The sequence below is a fragment of the Macrotis lagotis genome, chromosome X, assembly GCF_037893015.1.
Source record: "Macrotis lagotis isolate mMagLag1 chromosome X, bilby.v1.9.chrom.fasta, whole genome shotgun sequence".
NCBI classification, from domain to species: Eukaryota; Metazoa; Chordata; class Mammalia; order Peramelemorphia; family Peramelidae; genus Macrotis; species Macrotis lagotis.
The window spans coordinates 547,970,304-547,987,104 of NC_133666.1; the positions used below are offsets into that span (position 1 = coordinate 547,970,304).

At 38.5% G+C, this 16,801-nt stretch overlaps 1 protein-coding gene across 7 annotated transcripts in view; it reads left to right on the top strand.

The window, feature by feature from the left end:
- Nucleotides 1-3,069: 3,069 nt before the first annotated feature.
- The window catches only part of ESRP1 (epithelial splicing regulatory protein 1), a 96,480-nt gene continuing 82,748 nt past the window's right edge, over nucleotides 3,070-16,801 (top strand). For 4 of the 7 annotated variants that reach the window (XM_074200256.1, XM_074200258.1, XM_074200259.1 and 1 more), the window contains exons 1-4: nucleotides 3,070-3,544; nucleotides 4,065-4,193; nucleotides 5,638-5,751; nucleotides 9,155-9,269. In XM_074200256.1, coding sequence (XP_074056357.1) covers nucleotides 3,413-3,544; nucleotides 4,065-4,193; nucleotides 5,638-5,751; nucleotides 9,155-9,269 — 490 coding nt within the window. In that variant the 5' untranslated portion in view covers nucleotides 3,070-3,412. The remainder of the gene's footprint in view (nucleotides 3,545-4,064; nucleotides 4,194-5,637; nucleotides 5,752-9,154; nucleotides 9,270-16,801) is intronic. The other 3 variants (XM_074200261.1, XM_074200260.1, XM_074200262.1) reach the window with 2 other exon arrangements.

The following is a 16,801-nucleotide window of genomic DNA, read 5'->3' on the forward strand; positions in this document are numbered from 1 at the left end:
TTTACGAGCTCGGTGGTTCCCTCCCTGTACACCAAAAGTCAGGATCCGAACCTCGATACCTGGGCAGAAGCACCTACGCAGTTTGCATGAGGGCAGGGCTGCGGTAGCCTGGCTCCGACTACTCAGGCTGCCAGGATTCGGGGGTGGAGACCTGGGAACGGGACTCAGAGAATAGCCCGCGGGGAGGTCGCTCCTGAGAACTGGCTTCTCCGGTAGGCCTCTCCCACTGCAATGCAATCGAGGCGGTTTTTCCAGGTGGCTTGTCAGTCCTCTCCCCCACCCCCATCCCTGCTCCCAAGGTGGTTGACAGCTTTAAGCCCCACTCCCTTTACTAAGGGGCGGGGAAAGCGGAGCTTAGAGTAGCCCTGGATGGACAGTACCATGCAATGGGTGTGGCAGGGATGACCGGAACTCCATTTATCTAACTTGTACGAGCCGGTGAGTTGAAATTTGCCTCTCCACCTCTTGGAGTGGTTAGAGGAGAGAGGTGCATTTCCATTGGATCCCTCATTGACTAGTCTAGGCTAAGGAATACAGTCCTAAATCCCTGAAGAGTCTCCCACCCCTTTCAGGGGAAATTAAAAGAGAATAGCTTTTGTCTGCACATGCATAGTCACTTGAAGATTTATTTAATTCTTTCAATTGCTCAAAGAAATAGTGCTAGGAACTGCCCCCCCCATCCCTCACTGCCGCCACCGCCCAGTCAAAAACACCCCCCCCCACAATGACATTATGTCAGCCGGCTCTTCACCTTTCACTCTCACCTAGGAAAAGAGGCTTTTATATAGTCCACGACTTTTCTGTTTTTTTCTTCCAGCTCCTATAATTTTCAACCACCTCTCTTGAAAAACCTAGTTCGGTCTCCGCTTGGGTTGCTCCAAATGTACCAGGTGTGCAGTAATGGTTAACCTGGTAGGTAGTGTGTAAGTGGGTAGCTAGTTGGTGTTTTGTTTTCCCATCATTTAGGCTCAAGCACAGGGATTCATGATCGTCCTGATTATTAGTTTTATATTGTAAATATTGGCGCCTCAACATCTGAACCAAATTGCCTAGAATTAGAAGAAATCCATTCCCCAGGACAGGTAAATTTGAAACACATACTTGTGTAAATTTCGATATCTATTCACTTATTCCTCTTTTATTTCATTTTTTCCCCTCCAGACAAACCATCCTAATTGTGGTTCTTTACAAATAATCTTCTAAATTCAGTCTCCTCCTTTTGCTCATGCTCCATCGCTCTTTCTTAAAATAAACTCCTTCCTAACAACCCCCTTCTAGCTTTCCTTCAATCGACTCAAGTACCAACTTCTACAAAAGTCTTCCATCGTTTTGCTCAGATGCTGGAGCCTCCAGAAAAATTACTTTACACTTTTGAGGGTTTTTGTGTACTTGTTTCTTCCCACAATAGAATATAAAATCCTTGAGAAAAAGAGATGTTTCATCTTTTACATCTTTCCCGTCCACAGGTCTTGACACATAGGTGCCTAATAAATGCACATTCAGTGACTCATGTGTTCTAAGAAAGCAACAGGATCTGTGGTTAAGAGTTTTCCGAGTTTCTTTCCTCAACAAGTTCTGTGCAAAACAAGTGTATGGAAGAATTAAAGCAAAAATCTGCATTGGCCTCAATTTCTGTATTTTTTAGTTTACTGACAGGGTAGTGAAATGGCTAGAGAGCTGGCCTTGTTGCTAGGAAAATGGTGCGGAAGAAATTTTATTAACTAAATGTTCTTTGGTCATATAAAAGAAATAAGTCTGTGTTCTCGAGGAACTAGTGCTTTCAGTGGGGCAGCCTCCTAGAAGGAAGTCGGAATTTGAGAGACTTGGGTTCGAGTGCTGCCTCTCAGACTCTTGGCTCTCTGACAATTTTTCTGTGTCCTAGACAACTCTCTAAAATTTTCTGTTTATTTGGACTGGACGGGTGGTTTCAAACCTGGGAAAGAACAGGAATCTGTTCAACCAATCCAGGTGGCCACTTCTTCCTAATTTAAGCTTTATATGGCCTGAGGCACTCGGCAGCTTTGGCCAAGCCCTACAAGTGACAGATTGCCCCCCCCTCCCCATGCATGAATTCAGGTTTGGAAAAAACACCGAAAACCATATTTTATAGTGTATGTAGATCAGAGAATAGAAACCTCTTGAATGAACACAATCAAGGAAAAACATATGGGAAAAAGTTTTCCAGAATTAGCCCCGCGCTTCCTTCAATTTGTGCCGGGCAGGTAGACCTGGCCAGTGTGTCACTTTGTCTTTGGGTGTGACTGGACCCCTGGGTGTGCCTCTCTCCTAGGTGAGTCCAATCCTTTCACCTCTTCGGAGGAAAATGCAAAAGCTTCCTTGGGAGCATAAGGAAGTAGGTGCTCGGGTCGGGGCAGGGTGGAGTGGGGGAGAGTCCACTAGGTTTGGGGGCTGCTGTTTGCACTGGAAGGTGTGTGGCGCTCCAAAGAGACTTTTCCGGTCTTCTGGAATTGTCCTCGCCACCTCCCTGCTGCTGTTTACTGTGGGCTCACTCCTTCCCTCCCTCTTCCTCTCCCTAGGTTGTTACCACACCCTCGTAGGATTCCGCGCCCCCCTGCCCCCACCTCAGGCTTTCTAACCCTTCCCTTCTTTGGGACTCCTCCAGCCCAGCCTCGTCCCAGGAGCTTCGGCGGCTCCGCATCCAGTCCCCAGGATCAGGCCTTCCTTTGACCCGCCCCCCACCCCTCTCAGTTACCTCCCTTTCTGTTCCTGGCGTCCCCATCCTCCTCAGTAAGCCTCTCTACCTACTCCCCCCTTCCCCCCAGGTGGCTCAGACTCCCGCTCACCCCAGACTTCTCCATCTCTGGAGGAGATGCCCGGGTCCCCCCCCGGGGCTGCATCAGCCCTCCACCGCCCCTCCAACCCCCTTTCATTCATCTGGCCATTGTCTGCGGGTCGCAGCTGCCGCCCCATCCCACTTCTCCCTCTGGGCGAGTTTGCCTCCTCCCCCCTCGCTGCCACGTCGTGGTTTGAAGGAACCAATGGGCGGGCGCCGCCAGGTGTCTCTCTTACCTGCACCACGTGGGGGAGGGTGGGCAGGTAGAGCCACATCCCCCAAACAGAAAAACCTTCAGCCATTGCGCGCGCGCCTCCCCAGGGGTGCAGCCCTTCTCTTTGCTTTTTGCATAGACTCACGGGCAATTAAATACAAAAAGGGCCCAGCCTCAGAAGCTTTCCTTCCCCTGCCCCCCTCCCTCCTGCCCTGCGTGTAGCCCAGCCAGGTGTGGGCCAGAGTGGTTGCCCTGCCTTTTGCACCGGTGGCGGCGAGGAGGGGGGTGGATTTTCCTCTTTTTTTTCTCTTTGTAAAAGGCTTTGGCATCGATTTTTCTTTTCGCTACTCCCTCGCCGCCTCAGCACTTCCCAGCCCCCCTTCTCCCCCTCCCCACCTACCGTCATGACGGCGTCTCCTGATTACTTGGTGGTGCTTTTTGGGATCACTGCCGGGGCCACAGGAGCCAAGCTGGGTTCGGACGAGAAGGAGCTGATCCTGCTACTGTGGAAAGTGGTGGATCTGGCCAACAAGAAGGTATTTGGTTCTTGGCGCTTTTGTCCCACTTGGGGAAGCCGGGAAGAAGCTCACCTTAGAGAAAGGGAGTGGAGAGGGCGCAGGTAAGGAAGGGGTGGGAAGGTGAGCTCTGCTGCTTCAGTGCCGGGGATCCGAAGGCCTCCTTCCAATTCTGGGCCGCTCAAATCTGGTCCTAAGAAGGGACACAGTATTGAAACCGAGCGAGGCCTTCTCCTCGAGCCCCTGGGGCAACCAGCAGCCCCCCAGGGGCTCTGAGAGTATCCAGCGCCCACAGTCTTCCCCGCCCCAGTGGGACTGGCAGGAGTTAGGGGTCTGGAGGACATATCTGACTTGACCAACAGCACCCGCTGTTTGAAATAAAGGCTTTGATTATCCGACCAGATCCCCAGAGAGGCTTGGGGAAGAGAAGGGGCCTTTGGGAGGGTGCAATGAAGGAAGGCAGGGTAAAGAAAAGCAACCGGTGGGAACTAAAAAAGGAGGTGGGGGGGGGGACTGACCCCTACTTTTCCTCCCTCCGGAGGTGGGACAATTGCACGAAGTTCTAGTTAAACCGGATCATTTGGAACTGACTGAAGACTGCAAAGAAGAAACCAAGATCGACGCGGAAAGCCTGTCCTCAGCCCCGCAACTGGAGCAAGCCCTCAGACAGGTGACAGACTGCCCCTGGCCCACTGACCCCGGGCCTTCCACCCCCTGCTGCCCCGACCTGGCAGCTTGTGCCGGGGAAGGGAGGAGCAGTAAGGGCCCGGCGGGCCCTGGCCTGGGGACTAGACCTCGTGGGAGGTAGTCCTGCTGGGGTTGGAGCTAATGGGGGAGCCGATGATTGGAACCATTTTTGAAGATTCTCCCTTCCACCCTCACAAAAGCATTTGTCCACTTCTCGAATTCTCTCCTTGTCTTCAAACTTGGGACCAGAATAACCATTATTTAAACTCTCAAACTGGCTTCAAGCCAAAGAGATGGAAATAGCTTCAGTATCACAGTATATACAACACACACCACCATCACCGACACCCCCACCGATTGTAAGTTTGTAACCGGCAGGCTCTGTAATTGTTTGGATAGTGTTTAGATGGCCTTTGGCCTGTCTACCACAGGGGCAACTCGGTCCCAGCTCCTCTGTTTCTTTGCCCAACCTGCCTACTCCCATTCTTGGGGAGCTGGAATGCAAAGGCGCTTTTTGAGATGCACTCCTTCCTAGCTGCCACCTAACTCCCTCCAGAGAGATCTGTAGAGTCTCTCTTTCGGGAGCTTGTGGGCTTCCGGACATGCGAGAAATCCCCTACTTCTTGGGGCCTTTTTGAAAGATAAAATAGTTCTCTTGAGTTAGCTGACTCTTCCCTGCTTGGAATCATATAGAGTAAATCCCCTCAGTGAGATTCTGAGGTGAGAGATTTAAACAGATTTCTTTATTTGTGATGCATTGACCCCGGAAAAGGATATTAGACTTCAAAAAGGTTAGGATTGGAGATAAGCGAGGCCGACTATTCCCAGATGCAACTTGTGGATTGTAACATTTCTAATAAATGTATGTATTTTAAGAGGTAGAAAATTCTGCTTTATTGAGCACTAGGTGATTTACTTTGTGATGTCATTTGACACTTCTTAAGATTACATTCAAAGAAATAAAACAGAATGGGACCAATCCCTACTCTGGGTCCTTGTAACCACTACCTCTATTTTTTTTTTTATCAGTGGATGCTTCAGACATTTACCAAAAAGAATTTTACCAGAAAATTATTTTGTCAGGTACAGCGTGTTGATGAAATGAAAAATCTGATGGGATAATAATGACCACTTTTTAAAAATAAGAATTCATAAGTAAAAGGACATTTTAAGAGATTTTCTTCTTCTGTGCCCTCTGACATTGGTATCTTGCAATAGATCAAACACTCTCTCAGAGGGAAAAGAGATGTGTAAGGAAGTTTTATGAAAGCTTTTCTCCTTTATTGTTGCCCTGGGCAGCACTTGTACATCACTTGCCAGAAGTTTGCATGTTTTTCCTTGAGTCTTGCTAAGTGGAACACTTTTCACTGCTGAACAGCTTGTAAATCTGTTTATCAGTTGTATCCTCCTGTGTGTCTTCCTTTCAGTTCAATCAGTCCGTGAGCAATGAACTAAATATTGGGGTAGGGACTTCCTTCTGCCTCTGTACTGATGGCCAGCTTCATGTCAGGCAAATCTTGCACCCTGAAGCTTCTAAAAAGGTAAGAGGACTTTATGAAGAAAAATCTAAATTTTTGTTTCAAAAGGTTTTTTTTTGTTTTTCTGTAATTTTTCCTTAAATTTGAAAAATAAAAAAAATACTGTTTTAAAGAAATGTTTCCTTAAATTACTGAAGTGAGTTAAATTGTTGAAACTTGAAGTGATTAAGTACACATTTTTTTAAATTAAAAATATTAGCATTCCTTTAGTATTTTAATTTAAATTAGGTTTTGGGGATCTTAGCATTCTTTGACCTTTTCAGGGACTGTTCTCATATTTGTGTTTATGTTGGAATACGCTTATTATGATAAAACAATCACTAAACAGGTAATAACCACCTACTGTTTGTCAAACACTGCTAAAATAGGACAGGATATTTCTAACTGTTTAAAAATTTAAAAAAACTTTGAATGTTATTGGGCTTTCCTCAGACTAATTTGCTACCATCATTTTTTATTTCTACCATTTATGGGGAAAAAACATAAAAGGATCCTTATATAAAATGGAGAAATTTTCAGAAATGGAAAACTATTTAACTGAGTTACATCTCACATTTGTATTTTTGATGGAAAAAGCTTGAAACATAAATGAGTATTAAAGACCACCTCATATTGTCAATTTCTTAAAACTCCTGTAGCAAGTCATCAAATTGTCTGATTTTGTTTTTATTTCTATTCTATTCTGTTTCTGATTTTGCTTTTAAGAAATTTACTGAGTGACAACACCTGAAAATTGTGTTGATTTAAATGTTCTCTTGGGAAGGTTTAGAGATAATATTTGTAGTGTATTTATATAGTCATAAAAAAGTTGATATTTGGGAATTAAGTTGGATTATACCTAATCTTTTGATGGTAATAGAAATTCAGGGTTGTTGTTGTTATTGTTTTCATAATGACCTGAATGTTTTTTATTAAACTATATAAACCTTTTCACAGGCTTAAAGTAATAACTTACAGTAGGCAATTATTCAAAGCTTTTTCTTTTGTTTTACTATACATAGTATTGAAGAGGTACATTTAGATACTACTGATTTTCTTTTAAGAAGCACTTTATAATGTTACTAAGGACAGTTCCAAAAGGTTTGGGCAATAGCAAAAGTAACTATAATTTGGGCATTTTCTTAATGCCAAGTGGTACTGGAAAGTCAGTAAAAAAAAATAAGTTCTTGACATTAAGGAGTTAAAAATGAATGAAAATTGTGTAATTTACAGTGTTCTGAGCATAGAAACTACGACAGTAAGTCTCCTTAATAGGTTTTTAAATGTTTGGAGTGGAGGAAGAAACATAACTGGGAAGAGAAATGAAGAGCAACTTTGTTGTGATCACTTTGTATTTGAGACTTGATCAGATACAGAAAACTTTGAGAATTAGTTTGCAGGATAAACTTGCATTAGGGTAAATGTCTTTGGCAAATGTCTGCTGTTTGGGGAATCCAGAGAAGTGACTTTTTTACCTTTTAAACTACAAACACTGACAACAAAGATTGATAGAGATTGATTTCATAAGGAAGAGCCATAACCTAGTCTTTTGTTCCTAACTACAACTCATATGCTTAACACATAAATACACAAAACAATAGTAAAAAACATAACATTTTCATTTTTTAAAAAGTTTCTTAGTGATTTTTTAATTTTCATTGTTATCACTTTCCAATGACTCTTCACTATCCCCTTTTTCCTTAAAATTGAGCCCTTTCATCTAACAAAGAATGTGGTTAAGGAAAGCAATTCATCATAGTCACATCTGAAAAAGGATGCCTCATTCTATGCTATAGTCACTCACTTCTGCCAAAAGATGGGAGACATGGTATAACTGATTTAAAAGAACCATATAAAATCAATCTAGACCATTCTCTTCTCATGTTTGCCATAGTTCTTCATCAATAAAATGGACTGGAGAAGGAAATGGCAAACCATTCTGCCAAGAAGACTCCAAATGAAGTCATGAAGAGTCAGACATGACTAAAATGACTGAGTGGCAACAACAGAATCTATTCCCATCTTTGTGGATGGATAGAAAAAAGATGCTTATAGTATTAAGCAATTGATAAAATTATTTTACTTATTTGGCTTTAAAATATACTGACTTTAAATTTAGTCCTAAACTCTCATATAGTATCATACAGTTAGAATCAAAAAGGACCTTGGAGACCCTTCATTTTATAGATGAAGAACTAAATCCTAGAGAACGAATGCCCAAGATCACACTGGCAGTTAGCTTTAGGGCTGGAATTGGAATCAGGACCTCTGGCTTCTGATGCTCTTCACTTATTCTGTTTCCTATGTGGCAGGGAGACACCAAATTAGTGTTTAGTTAACAAAGACAGTAAAATTTCTCTTGGTAGTAATTCCCAATATGCAGACCATCAGGAATTGATTATACTTTTAAAAAAAATTTATTTAAGACAATGGAGTTAAATGACTTGCCCAGGGTCACACAGGCAATTATGAAGCATCTGAGGTCCAATTTGAACTCAGGTCCTCCTGACTCCGGGTTTGGTGCTCTATTCGTTGCACCACCTAGCTGCCCCCTGAATTGATTATAACTTTCAACACAACTGCTTTTGGGATTAAAATTTGTCAGAAGATACCATTTGCTACCTTTTTTGCAGTTTTCAGAATTTCACTGCATTATAAGTCTTTTGAAGGTAGGGATTATTAAATTTTGTTTTTTGTAGTCCTTTCACCTGTCGTAGCATTTTGATTGAAGTAGATGCTTAATAAATCAGTTATCACCCTGCTAGAATTTAACTATATTCAAGATTAAAAAACATTTAAGGGGGCCCCTAGGTGACGCAGTGGATAAAGCACTGGAGTCAGGAGGACCTGGGTTCAAATCCGGTCTCAGACACTTAATAATTACCTAGCTGAGTGGCCCTGGGCAAGCCATTTAACCCCATTTGTCTTGCAAAAAAATAAAAAAAAAATATTTAACACCAAATTTCAATACAACTTGAAAGCATCAGCATTGCCACTCATAGAAATCGATGATGGAATTCAATTAAAGTACTATATTGATACTATCAAGACAATTAAATAGGGGCGGCTAGATGGCAGTGGATAAAGCACCGGCCTTGGAGTCAGGAGTACCTGGGTTCAGATCCGGTCTCAGACACTTAATAATTACCTAGCTGTGTGGCCTTGGGCAAGCCACTTAACCCCATTTGCTTTGCAAAAAAAAAAAAAAAGACAAAAAACAGGAATATGAAGTGTATTAAAGCTTTAGAATGAGATAATATATAATATGGTAGTCATCCCCAAATGTTTTTTTTTTTATTAATTTTGAGATTTTGTGGAATGAAATCATTTATACCAAATCAGAGCAGGTAATTTTTTTTAAAGATGTTTTGGGGAACATAAGGTAAAATGCAATTTAGCTACTAGTAACTCCATTGTCCTTTCTCAGAATGTATTATTGCCTGAATGCTTCTACTCCTTTTTTGATCTCCGGAAAGAATTCAAGAAGTGTTGCCCTGATTCACCTGATATTGACAAATTGGATGTTGCCGCCATGACAGATTGTATCCTTTTAAATGATTGGAACCAGAATAACCCAACTATCCATTGAAGACCTATGTAGAACCTTGGAGTACTTTGGAAACAATGTTATAATCAGCTTATTTAAAGATAATTGCAGGCAGATTAGACCTGACCCAGAATGATTTTTCTCTAAAATGCTAAAGCTATTATTTGAAGTACAGATATTGCATTCGAAAATGCTTTCTTGTTGTTTTAATGAATTTGAATAGTGGTTTACAAGATAAACATAAGCAAGACGGATTTTGTTAGGATGACTAAATTTCTGTGAAAGTGACAACTTTGGATTTTGCTGTTTTTTTACTGGGGGGGGTTTAATAGAGATTAATTGAAATTGAAATTTCCTTCCCCATCATTTATTACCCAATATTGCCTGTTTCTTATCATAGTTGTTAGAACCATAGATGGAGAGAGAGTTGGAAGATAGTCTGTGTCATCTAGTCAGAGGCTTCATTTTACAGATGAGGAAATTAAGGCATAAGGAGTTTGAGCAACTTGGACAGGGACATATAGTGGTAGTATCTGATTTGAGATTTGAATCCAGGTTCTTGTTCCAAAACCAGTGCCTTGTCCAAGGTGATTTGATACTTTTGGAGAACAGGAATATATTGGTTTTTTAATTAGCTTTGAGTTTTTTTGTAATGAAATAGGATTTTTATTCTTATTTTTTGCCTTTTTCTTCTCATGAGCACCTTTGACTCTAATCAAAAATTCTTGTTTTCTGGTTCCCAATAAACTCAACTAAACTGTGCTCAACATATTTTGAAAACTTGGGGTAAAGATGTGGTTATGTTTGATCCACCTTAACACTAGCATGGATAAATTTGGTGTTCATAAACTTTACCTAGTGGTCATGAATGACATGTTCCATTTCACAACTTTACAGTACTAATAAACAGTACTCTGATATCACAGATAGGAAAAGTGAACTGTCATGCTTTCTCTTCAAAGCTAATGTAACAATTGAATCTTATCTCCAAATTGCTTGACACCTTTAGAAAAATTAAAAGATATATTTGCCTTCAAACTTTGAATATTTTTGCTAAGTTTCTTAGTGAATATCAGTATTTCATATTCTCAATTTATTTTAATTTTAGAAATAGCCTTCCTGACTACCTTTCTGGTTACTGTGAAGAGTACTTTGTTTTGTTCAGAATTGATTGGCTGGAGTTTAGGTTTATATGTTTCAAGTTTGAACAAAGGGCTCTTAACTTCAGCTCGACTGGTCCTTGGGGGAGGCTATAGAATGAGTTCAATTTAAGGCAGGACCCCCTCCCCCCCTTTTAGAGGTTGTTTGACTAGTCATCAGCAGCATCTTAGTACTATCTTTGAAGGAAGTTGAATATTTAAAATAACTGAGTTTTTCATATTTTGAATCTTCTAGAATATGGCCAAAAAATAAACCACTTAGAAAATTTGGGATTTTAAGGTCTGCTAGGTGGAGTAGTGGATAAAGCACTGGCCCTGGAATCAGGAGTACCTGGGTTCAAATCTGGTCTCAGACACTTAATAATTACCTAGCTGTGTGGCCTTGGGCAAGCCACTTTAACCTCGTTTGCCTTGCCAAAAAAAAAAACTAAAAAAAACTTTGGAATTTTCTAGCTAATAGATCATCTTTAGAGAGTCGGAATCACTAGGAATATTAATAGGCACAGTAATACTAATAAATAATTTATATTATAGAGGTAAATACTGTGCTGTTCAAGATATGAGTGAGAACTTGTTTTTTTAACTGTCAACCACAGCTAGAGCCTTAGTAGACTTCTTAACTGTTCATTATTTCATTTATCTTCAGCAGTTCAGAAAATACCTATTAAAGTTTAACATTTACTTTAGAGTTTATTGTTTTCACATTTATAGTCTGGTCTATTTAGTACTAAAGTAATTGCCTTTTTACATTTTTTAACTGAGAATCTTTATTTTTTTTAAATAAACTTTTATTTAATTTCCCCTTCATTTGTATTTCCCAATGAATTCATTTTCTTTCCTTTAGAACAATCCCTTACCACATAGAATTTTTTTCAAAAGGGAGAAAAACAGTTCATCAAAACTAACCAACATCTTGAAATTTATAGTGTTCTATATCCAGTTGAGTGACTTTTAATTCATCTAGGAAGCACTTCTATATTCATCCAAAATATTTTTGTTAATTCATGTTCACAAGATAATCTCTTTTCTACTTAGTGCAGTTATATTGTAGATTGTCAATAGGACATTTAAAACTTAAAAGCTGAACTTTAAAGTTTCACAATCCTTGATGGATGGTCAAGAAACTATGTAAAAGGTCTGTTGGATAGAGCTTGATTGAAGTAATGATATCAATTATCTACAGACTTCTGGGTGGATTCCCAGAAATCCTTGGAGATAAGAATTCTGAATTCTGAAATGGCAGTAGCTACAGTAAGCACCATCATTGTAAGCTAAAGAAACAGATACTTAGCATAAACTTTTAAAAGTCATAAAGACTTGTTTAATGTCTGTAGAAATGCCCCATGTGGGCAGATGATTAAATCCAAGTAAAACTAGTGCATTTTCTTTTGATAGTTGTTAGTTACAAAAGACAACTTCTTTATAGTAACTTCTCCATAGTATTTTGATAGGTTTAATAAAATTCCCAGAAAATTTTTCAGAGTTGTTTGAGATTTGTTTGGGTTTGTTTTGAGATTGGTTTCATAGGATTTATCAGCTTAATCTTAGTTGGGCAGGATCATGGAGAGATTGTGTCATGTCCATAATATGGCTAGTGTAAGAAGCAAGACTTACACCCGAATATCCTTGATTGGTCCCAAGTCCAGTCCTCTATCCCTTATACCACTCTACCTCTTTATTTTTATAATCTTTAAAAACAGAGTGAACTTTCAATCATTTTAGGACTCTTTTTTTAGGTTATCCTTAGATTTGAATCCAAGTATTGAAAGGACAAATACTATTGCCTATAGCTGTGTGCACACATACACACTATTATTACATATGCATTCAGTCTGTGATGATTTAATTTATTTTGTAATGCCTATTCAGAGGAGCAAGTTCTTTCATCAGGCACCATTTCTTCAGGTCAAATAGAGAGCCATCTGGAATTGCATTTCAAAATTTTTTATGAGTGTCCTTATCTGTGCAATAGAGCTTCATGGTGCTTGAAATGTAGGTCCATTCTGTCCTTTTTAAAGTGTTTCGATGATAGTGCGGAATCCAGAACTTGATGAACACGTTCAGGTATTTAAGCTTAAATGTCCTGTTGGCAGTTTTGCAGCACTGGTAGCCAAGTAGATAGGGAATCATGTGCCTGAGGATTACCTGTTCAACCTGGTCAACCAGTGTGGGAGTGAAAGGAACATCTTTTAGCCAATTATTGTCAAGCAGAGATTGATAGCTTTTATAGGCTTTGGGGAATTATAAAAATATCTGTTTCATCTGCAAACGGTCTATTTTCTGGACAGTACTTAATTCTTTGTGCTTTCGCTTGGTTTCTTATGATAGAAGAATAATATTCCCTTTTTAAAAAAAAGCATAGAAAATTTAGGCAAATTGCTTCTAGATGTTAGCTAGTATTTACAGAGAGCATTAAGGTTTGTAAAGTGTTTTCACATGTTATCTCCTTTGATTTCTTCAAATTATTGAATACGTTTCTTTTTCTATCTTGTTATGTTCTTGTATTATAAATTTGGGACTGATGGGTGTTTAAAAAGGGAAAGTTAGCCCTGAAGCTGTCTGCTTTGTGTTGCTTTTTCTACCTTTTTATGTTCTAGTATTATAAATTTGGGACTGATGGGTGTTCTAAAAAGGGAAAATTAGCCCTGAAGTTGTCTGCTTTCTTAGTCTTAATTAGAAACATTCAATGGACTTTTTTTACTTTTTTACATCACATTCGATTGTGTATGTGCATGTGTCTGTGTGTCTGTATTCATTCAATTTGTTCATTCATATTCCTCCCTTACCTATAACAAGCCAGCCCTTGGGGAAAAAAAAGAGGAGGAGGAGGAAAAATCAATTGCCAAAACTAACCAGTATAGCAACTTTGACAGTATATATGGTATTCCACACCTATTGTCCTATACTTTTGCAAAGAAGGTGGGGTGGAGGAAGCCATTTTTTCTTCTCTAATGTGATGCCAAACTTGGTATAATTTTAGTGTTCAATTTATGTGACTTTTTAAAATTTTTTTATAAACCACATAGGAAATAAGAGAATAATATCTTCCTTATAGTTGAAGAAAATGGATGGGTGGGGGGAATCATTCTTTCTGGGTGATTTTTTTTTTTTGTTACAAATTAGTGACTTTGTTTTAAATAAGACTAATTCTTAATTTATTTAGTTCGTGAAGCATCTCTAGCAGTTCTCTGTTGCTTATGACACATACTTAAGGGTTTCCTTATTTCCTCTAACCTGGATTTTATGCAGGTTATTAGGTTTGCTGGAGAGGAATCCTCTAAGACTTCTTCTGATGTTAAGACTTGTAAGACTTCTTCTGATGTTAAGACTTGTGAGTTTTTAGGATGCACTGCAATGTTTGGGTTTTTATGTTTGTTTGTTTGGTTTTTGCAAGGCAAATGGGGTTAAGTGGCTTGCCCAAGGCCACACAGCTAGGTAATTATTAAGTGTCTGAGATTAGATTTGAACCCAGGTACTCCTGACAACAGGGCTGGTGCTTTATCCACTGTGCCACCTAGCCACCCCTACTGCAATGTTAATAGGGGAAAATGGGGATCCTGCAGGCAAAAAAACATTATGTAAGTTGATACATATCAGCTGTCTTTTTCTTAAATAGTTGCATCAATAGCTTCTGGGATTTTTGATGAGAGAATTATTCTAGATCTTTTTGGAAAACTGACATTCTAAAATAATTGATGTTTAGAAACATTTTATTGCTTTATTGAGCATTGTGACCTTTTATTGTGATTTTTTTAAAAGCCCCATAAAATAGTAAGCATTTTTAGAAGTCAGTATAAACTCATTTAGTGGTTGTTTTTAATGTTATGGTCTCCATTATTTGTGGCTTAATTAGGGCTACTGTTATTTGCAGTTCTCTTCCTTTGAATCACCTTAATTCAAGAATGAAAGTCTTATCAATTTACATATTTAGCTTCATAAACAAATTAGCCTGAGAGGGAGACTGTTAAAGAAAAAGATCCCATACCTGAATTAAAAAGAAAAGTAACACAAATTCTAAGACCAAGGACCATTGTCACGATTCATAAATGTTCAAAGGATATAAATAAGGTTGTCAAAAGAGAAGGATCATAGACTATTAACAATTACATGAAAGATTACTCCATATGAATTAATAAACATTTTTGATTGAACCTGTGGCAAACCCTAATGATACATATTGGGGATATAAAGCTACATAATGACAGACTGTACCCCTCAAGATACTAGTAGGATCCTGCTACTTAAAATAACTGAGGTTTTACTTGTAAATCAGCACAACTGTTAAAGAAGACAAAAATATGGAAATGGTCATTTTCAAAGAAGCTGAGGAAAGACAGGTATCCTAGTACAATTTAGATGGAATTGTAAATTTGTCTAATGATTCTGGAAGACAGCCTGGTATTGAGTTAAAATGGCATCTAAAATGTCCAAAGATTCCTCAGATTTCATTGCTTAGAATTTATACCCTACCAGTGTCAAAGACAGTTCCCATATAGGTAAAAATATTTATGATAATTCTTTTGTTGTAAGCAAGAAGTAAAAACAAAGCAGTTTTTAAAATGGGTAACAGTTAAATAATCTGTGGTGCATGAATATAATGGAATGTTATTGTGCATAAGAAATAATAAATTTGAAGAAATCTGAATCATATGGAAATATTTATATGAATTATATATATATGGTTGTGTGTGTGTATATATATGTATATACACATACACACACACACAGAGAAAGCAATATAAATAAGTAGAAAGTGAAGTGGCACTTAGTAAAAAATTATAATGATCAACCTTGGGTATGGAGAAGATTTAAGAAAAGTACCTCTATCTTCACAGCAGAGGTGGTGGGCTGTGGGTATGGAATATTGCATGTGCAATCAGACTTTAATATATTGTTTTGCTTTATTGAGGCAATTTTTTCTTTTAAAATTTTTCTTATTAGGAATCTCTTGCTAGGTAAGAAAGTAAGAAGGAATATGAACAGAAAAGAATGGCACAAAAATGTATCAATACAATTAAAAATAGAACAGCTTTAGGATATTCTTAGTACTTTTAATAAAAAACACAGGTAGACTTATAAGCTGAGTAGAGTGAAAACAATTTACCTTTGGAATATATGAAGTTTTTATGATGAATTAGGATGGCAGACTTTTTTTTTCTTTGAAAATGCTTTATTGATATTCTCCCTTCTTTCTCCCCTTCTGCAAAAGAACCCTTTCGGTAACAAATAAAGTCAAGCAAAACAAATCCCAAGGACCATGTCAAGAAATGTATGCCTCTTTTTATAATTTAGAGTCAGTTTCTTTTGAAGAGGCAGGTTTCACATTCAGGTCCTTAAAGTCCCTAATTGACCTTGAGGATAAATCAGAGTTTCTAAGTTCTTCACTGTTTTCCTTTATATTACTATAGTCATTATATAAATTGCTCTTGGTTTCTTCCTTGCCTTGCATTGATATCATGTTATTTATTTCCATGAATTTATCATTTCTTATGATGATTATTTTCACTGTCTCCATTTGTTGAGCATATACTTTTTTTAAAAAAAAAAGCACACACTTGTTCAGTTCATTAGTGTAAATGACAGGGATTGTAACCTGAACTAGTAGAGGGAATTTCCCTTTCCCGGAGTTGTAATAATGAAATGATAGCTCCAATCCTTATTATCATCAGTATGAGTAGTAAATGCTTTTCACGAACTAAAAAGGAATCCAGCCTGATTTTGAAAATTTTGCCATAGATTGATTTGCCATAGATTGAGCACTCAAATGTGGCTAAAAGTAAATATTTTAGCCATGTATTTGATTTAGTTCTAAGTGGTTTCCATTATGTCATTTGTAAAGGTTTGCAGAGACCAATTAAGAATCTGATGCTCTTCATATAAAGAATTATGATTCCAGAATATCCCATATAGTATGATTTCAAAACAGGTCAAACACTTTGGGGGGGGGGTGAAAACTCAACTTTCCCTTGAAATTTACACAAATGATTGTTATGCATTCATTTGGAGGTGCAGCAGTTGTCCCTTTTCTTCTTGTCTTCAAGGGCATCTCACTAGGGTGAGACTCAGCCAGGAGACCAAGATTTTTGGAAGATCCTTTAAAATTTCTGTAGATAAACAGATGTAGACATGTTTATATTTGTTTCAAACTCCTAAATGAATCATGAGTTAAGAATATCATTTTATCCCAGTTTTGAATTTCCCAGTGAGCCTAGCCTAGAGTTCTTGCATACAGGTACTTAATAAATAATGACTGAGTTGATTAACAGCCCACATCTACTAGCAAATATATAGTTTCTAGATATATACCTATATATATTACACACATATACATAGATATACATATTTATAACACATATACATTATTTTT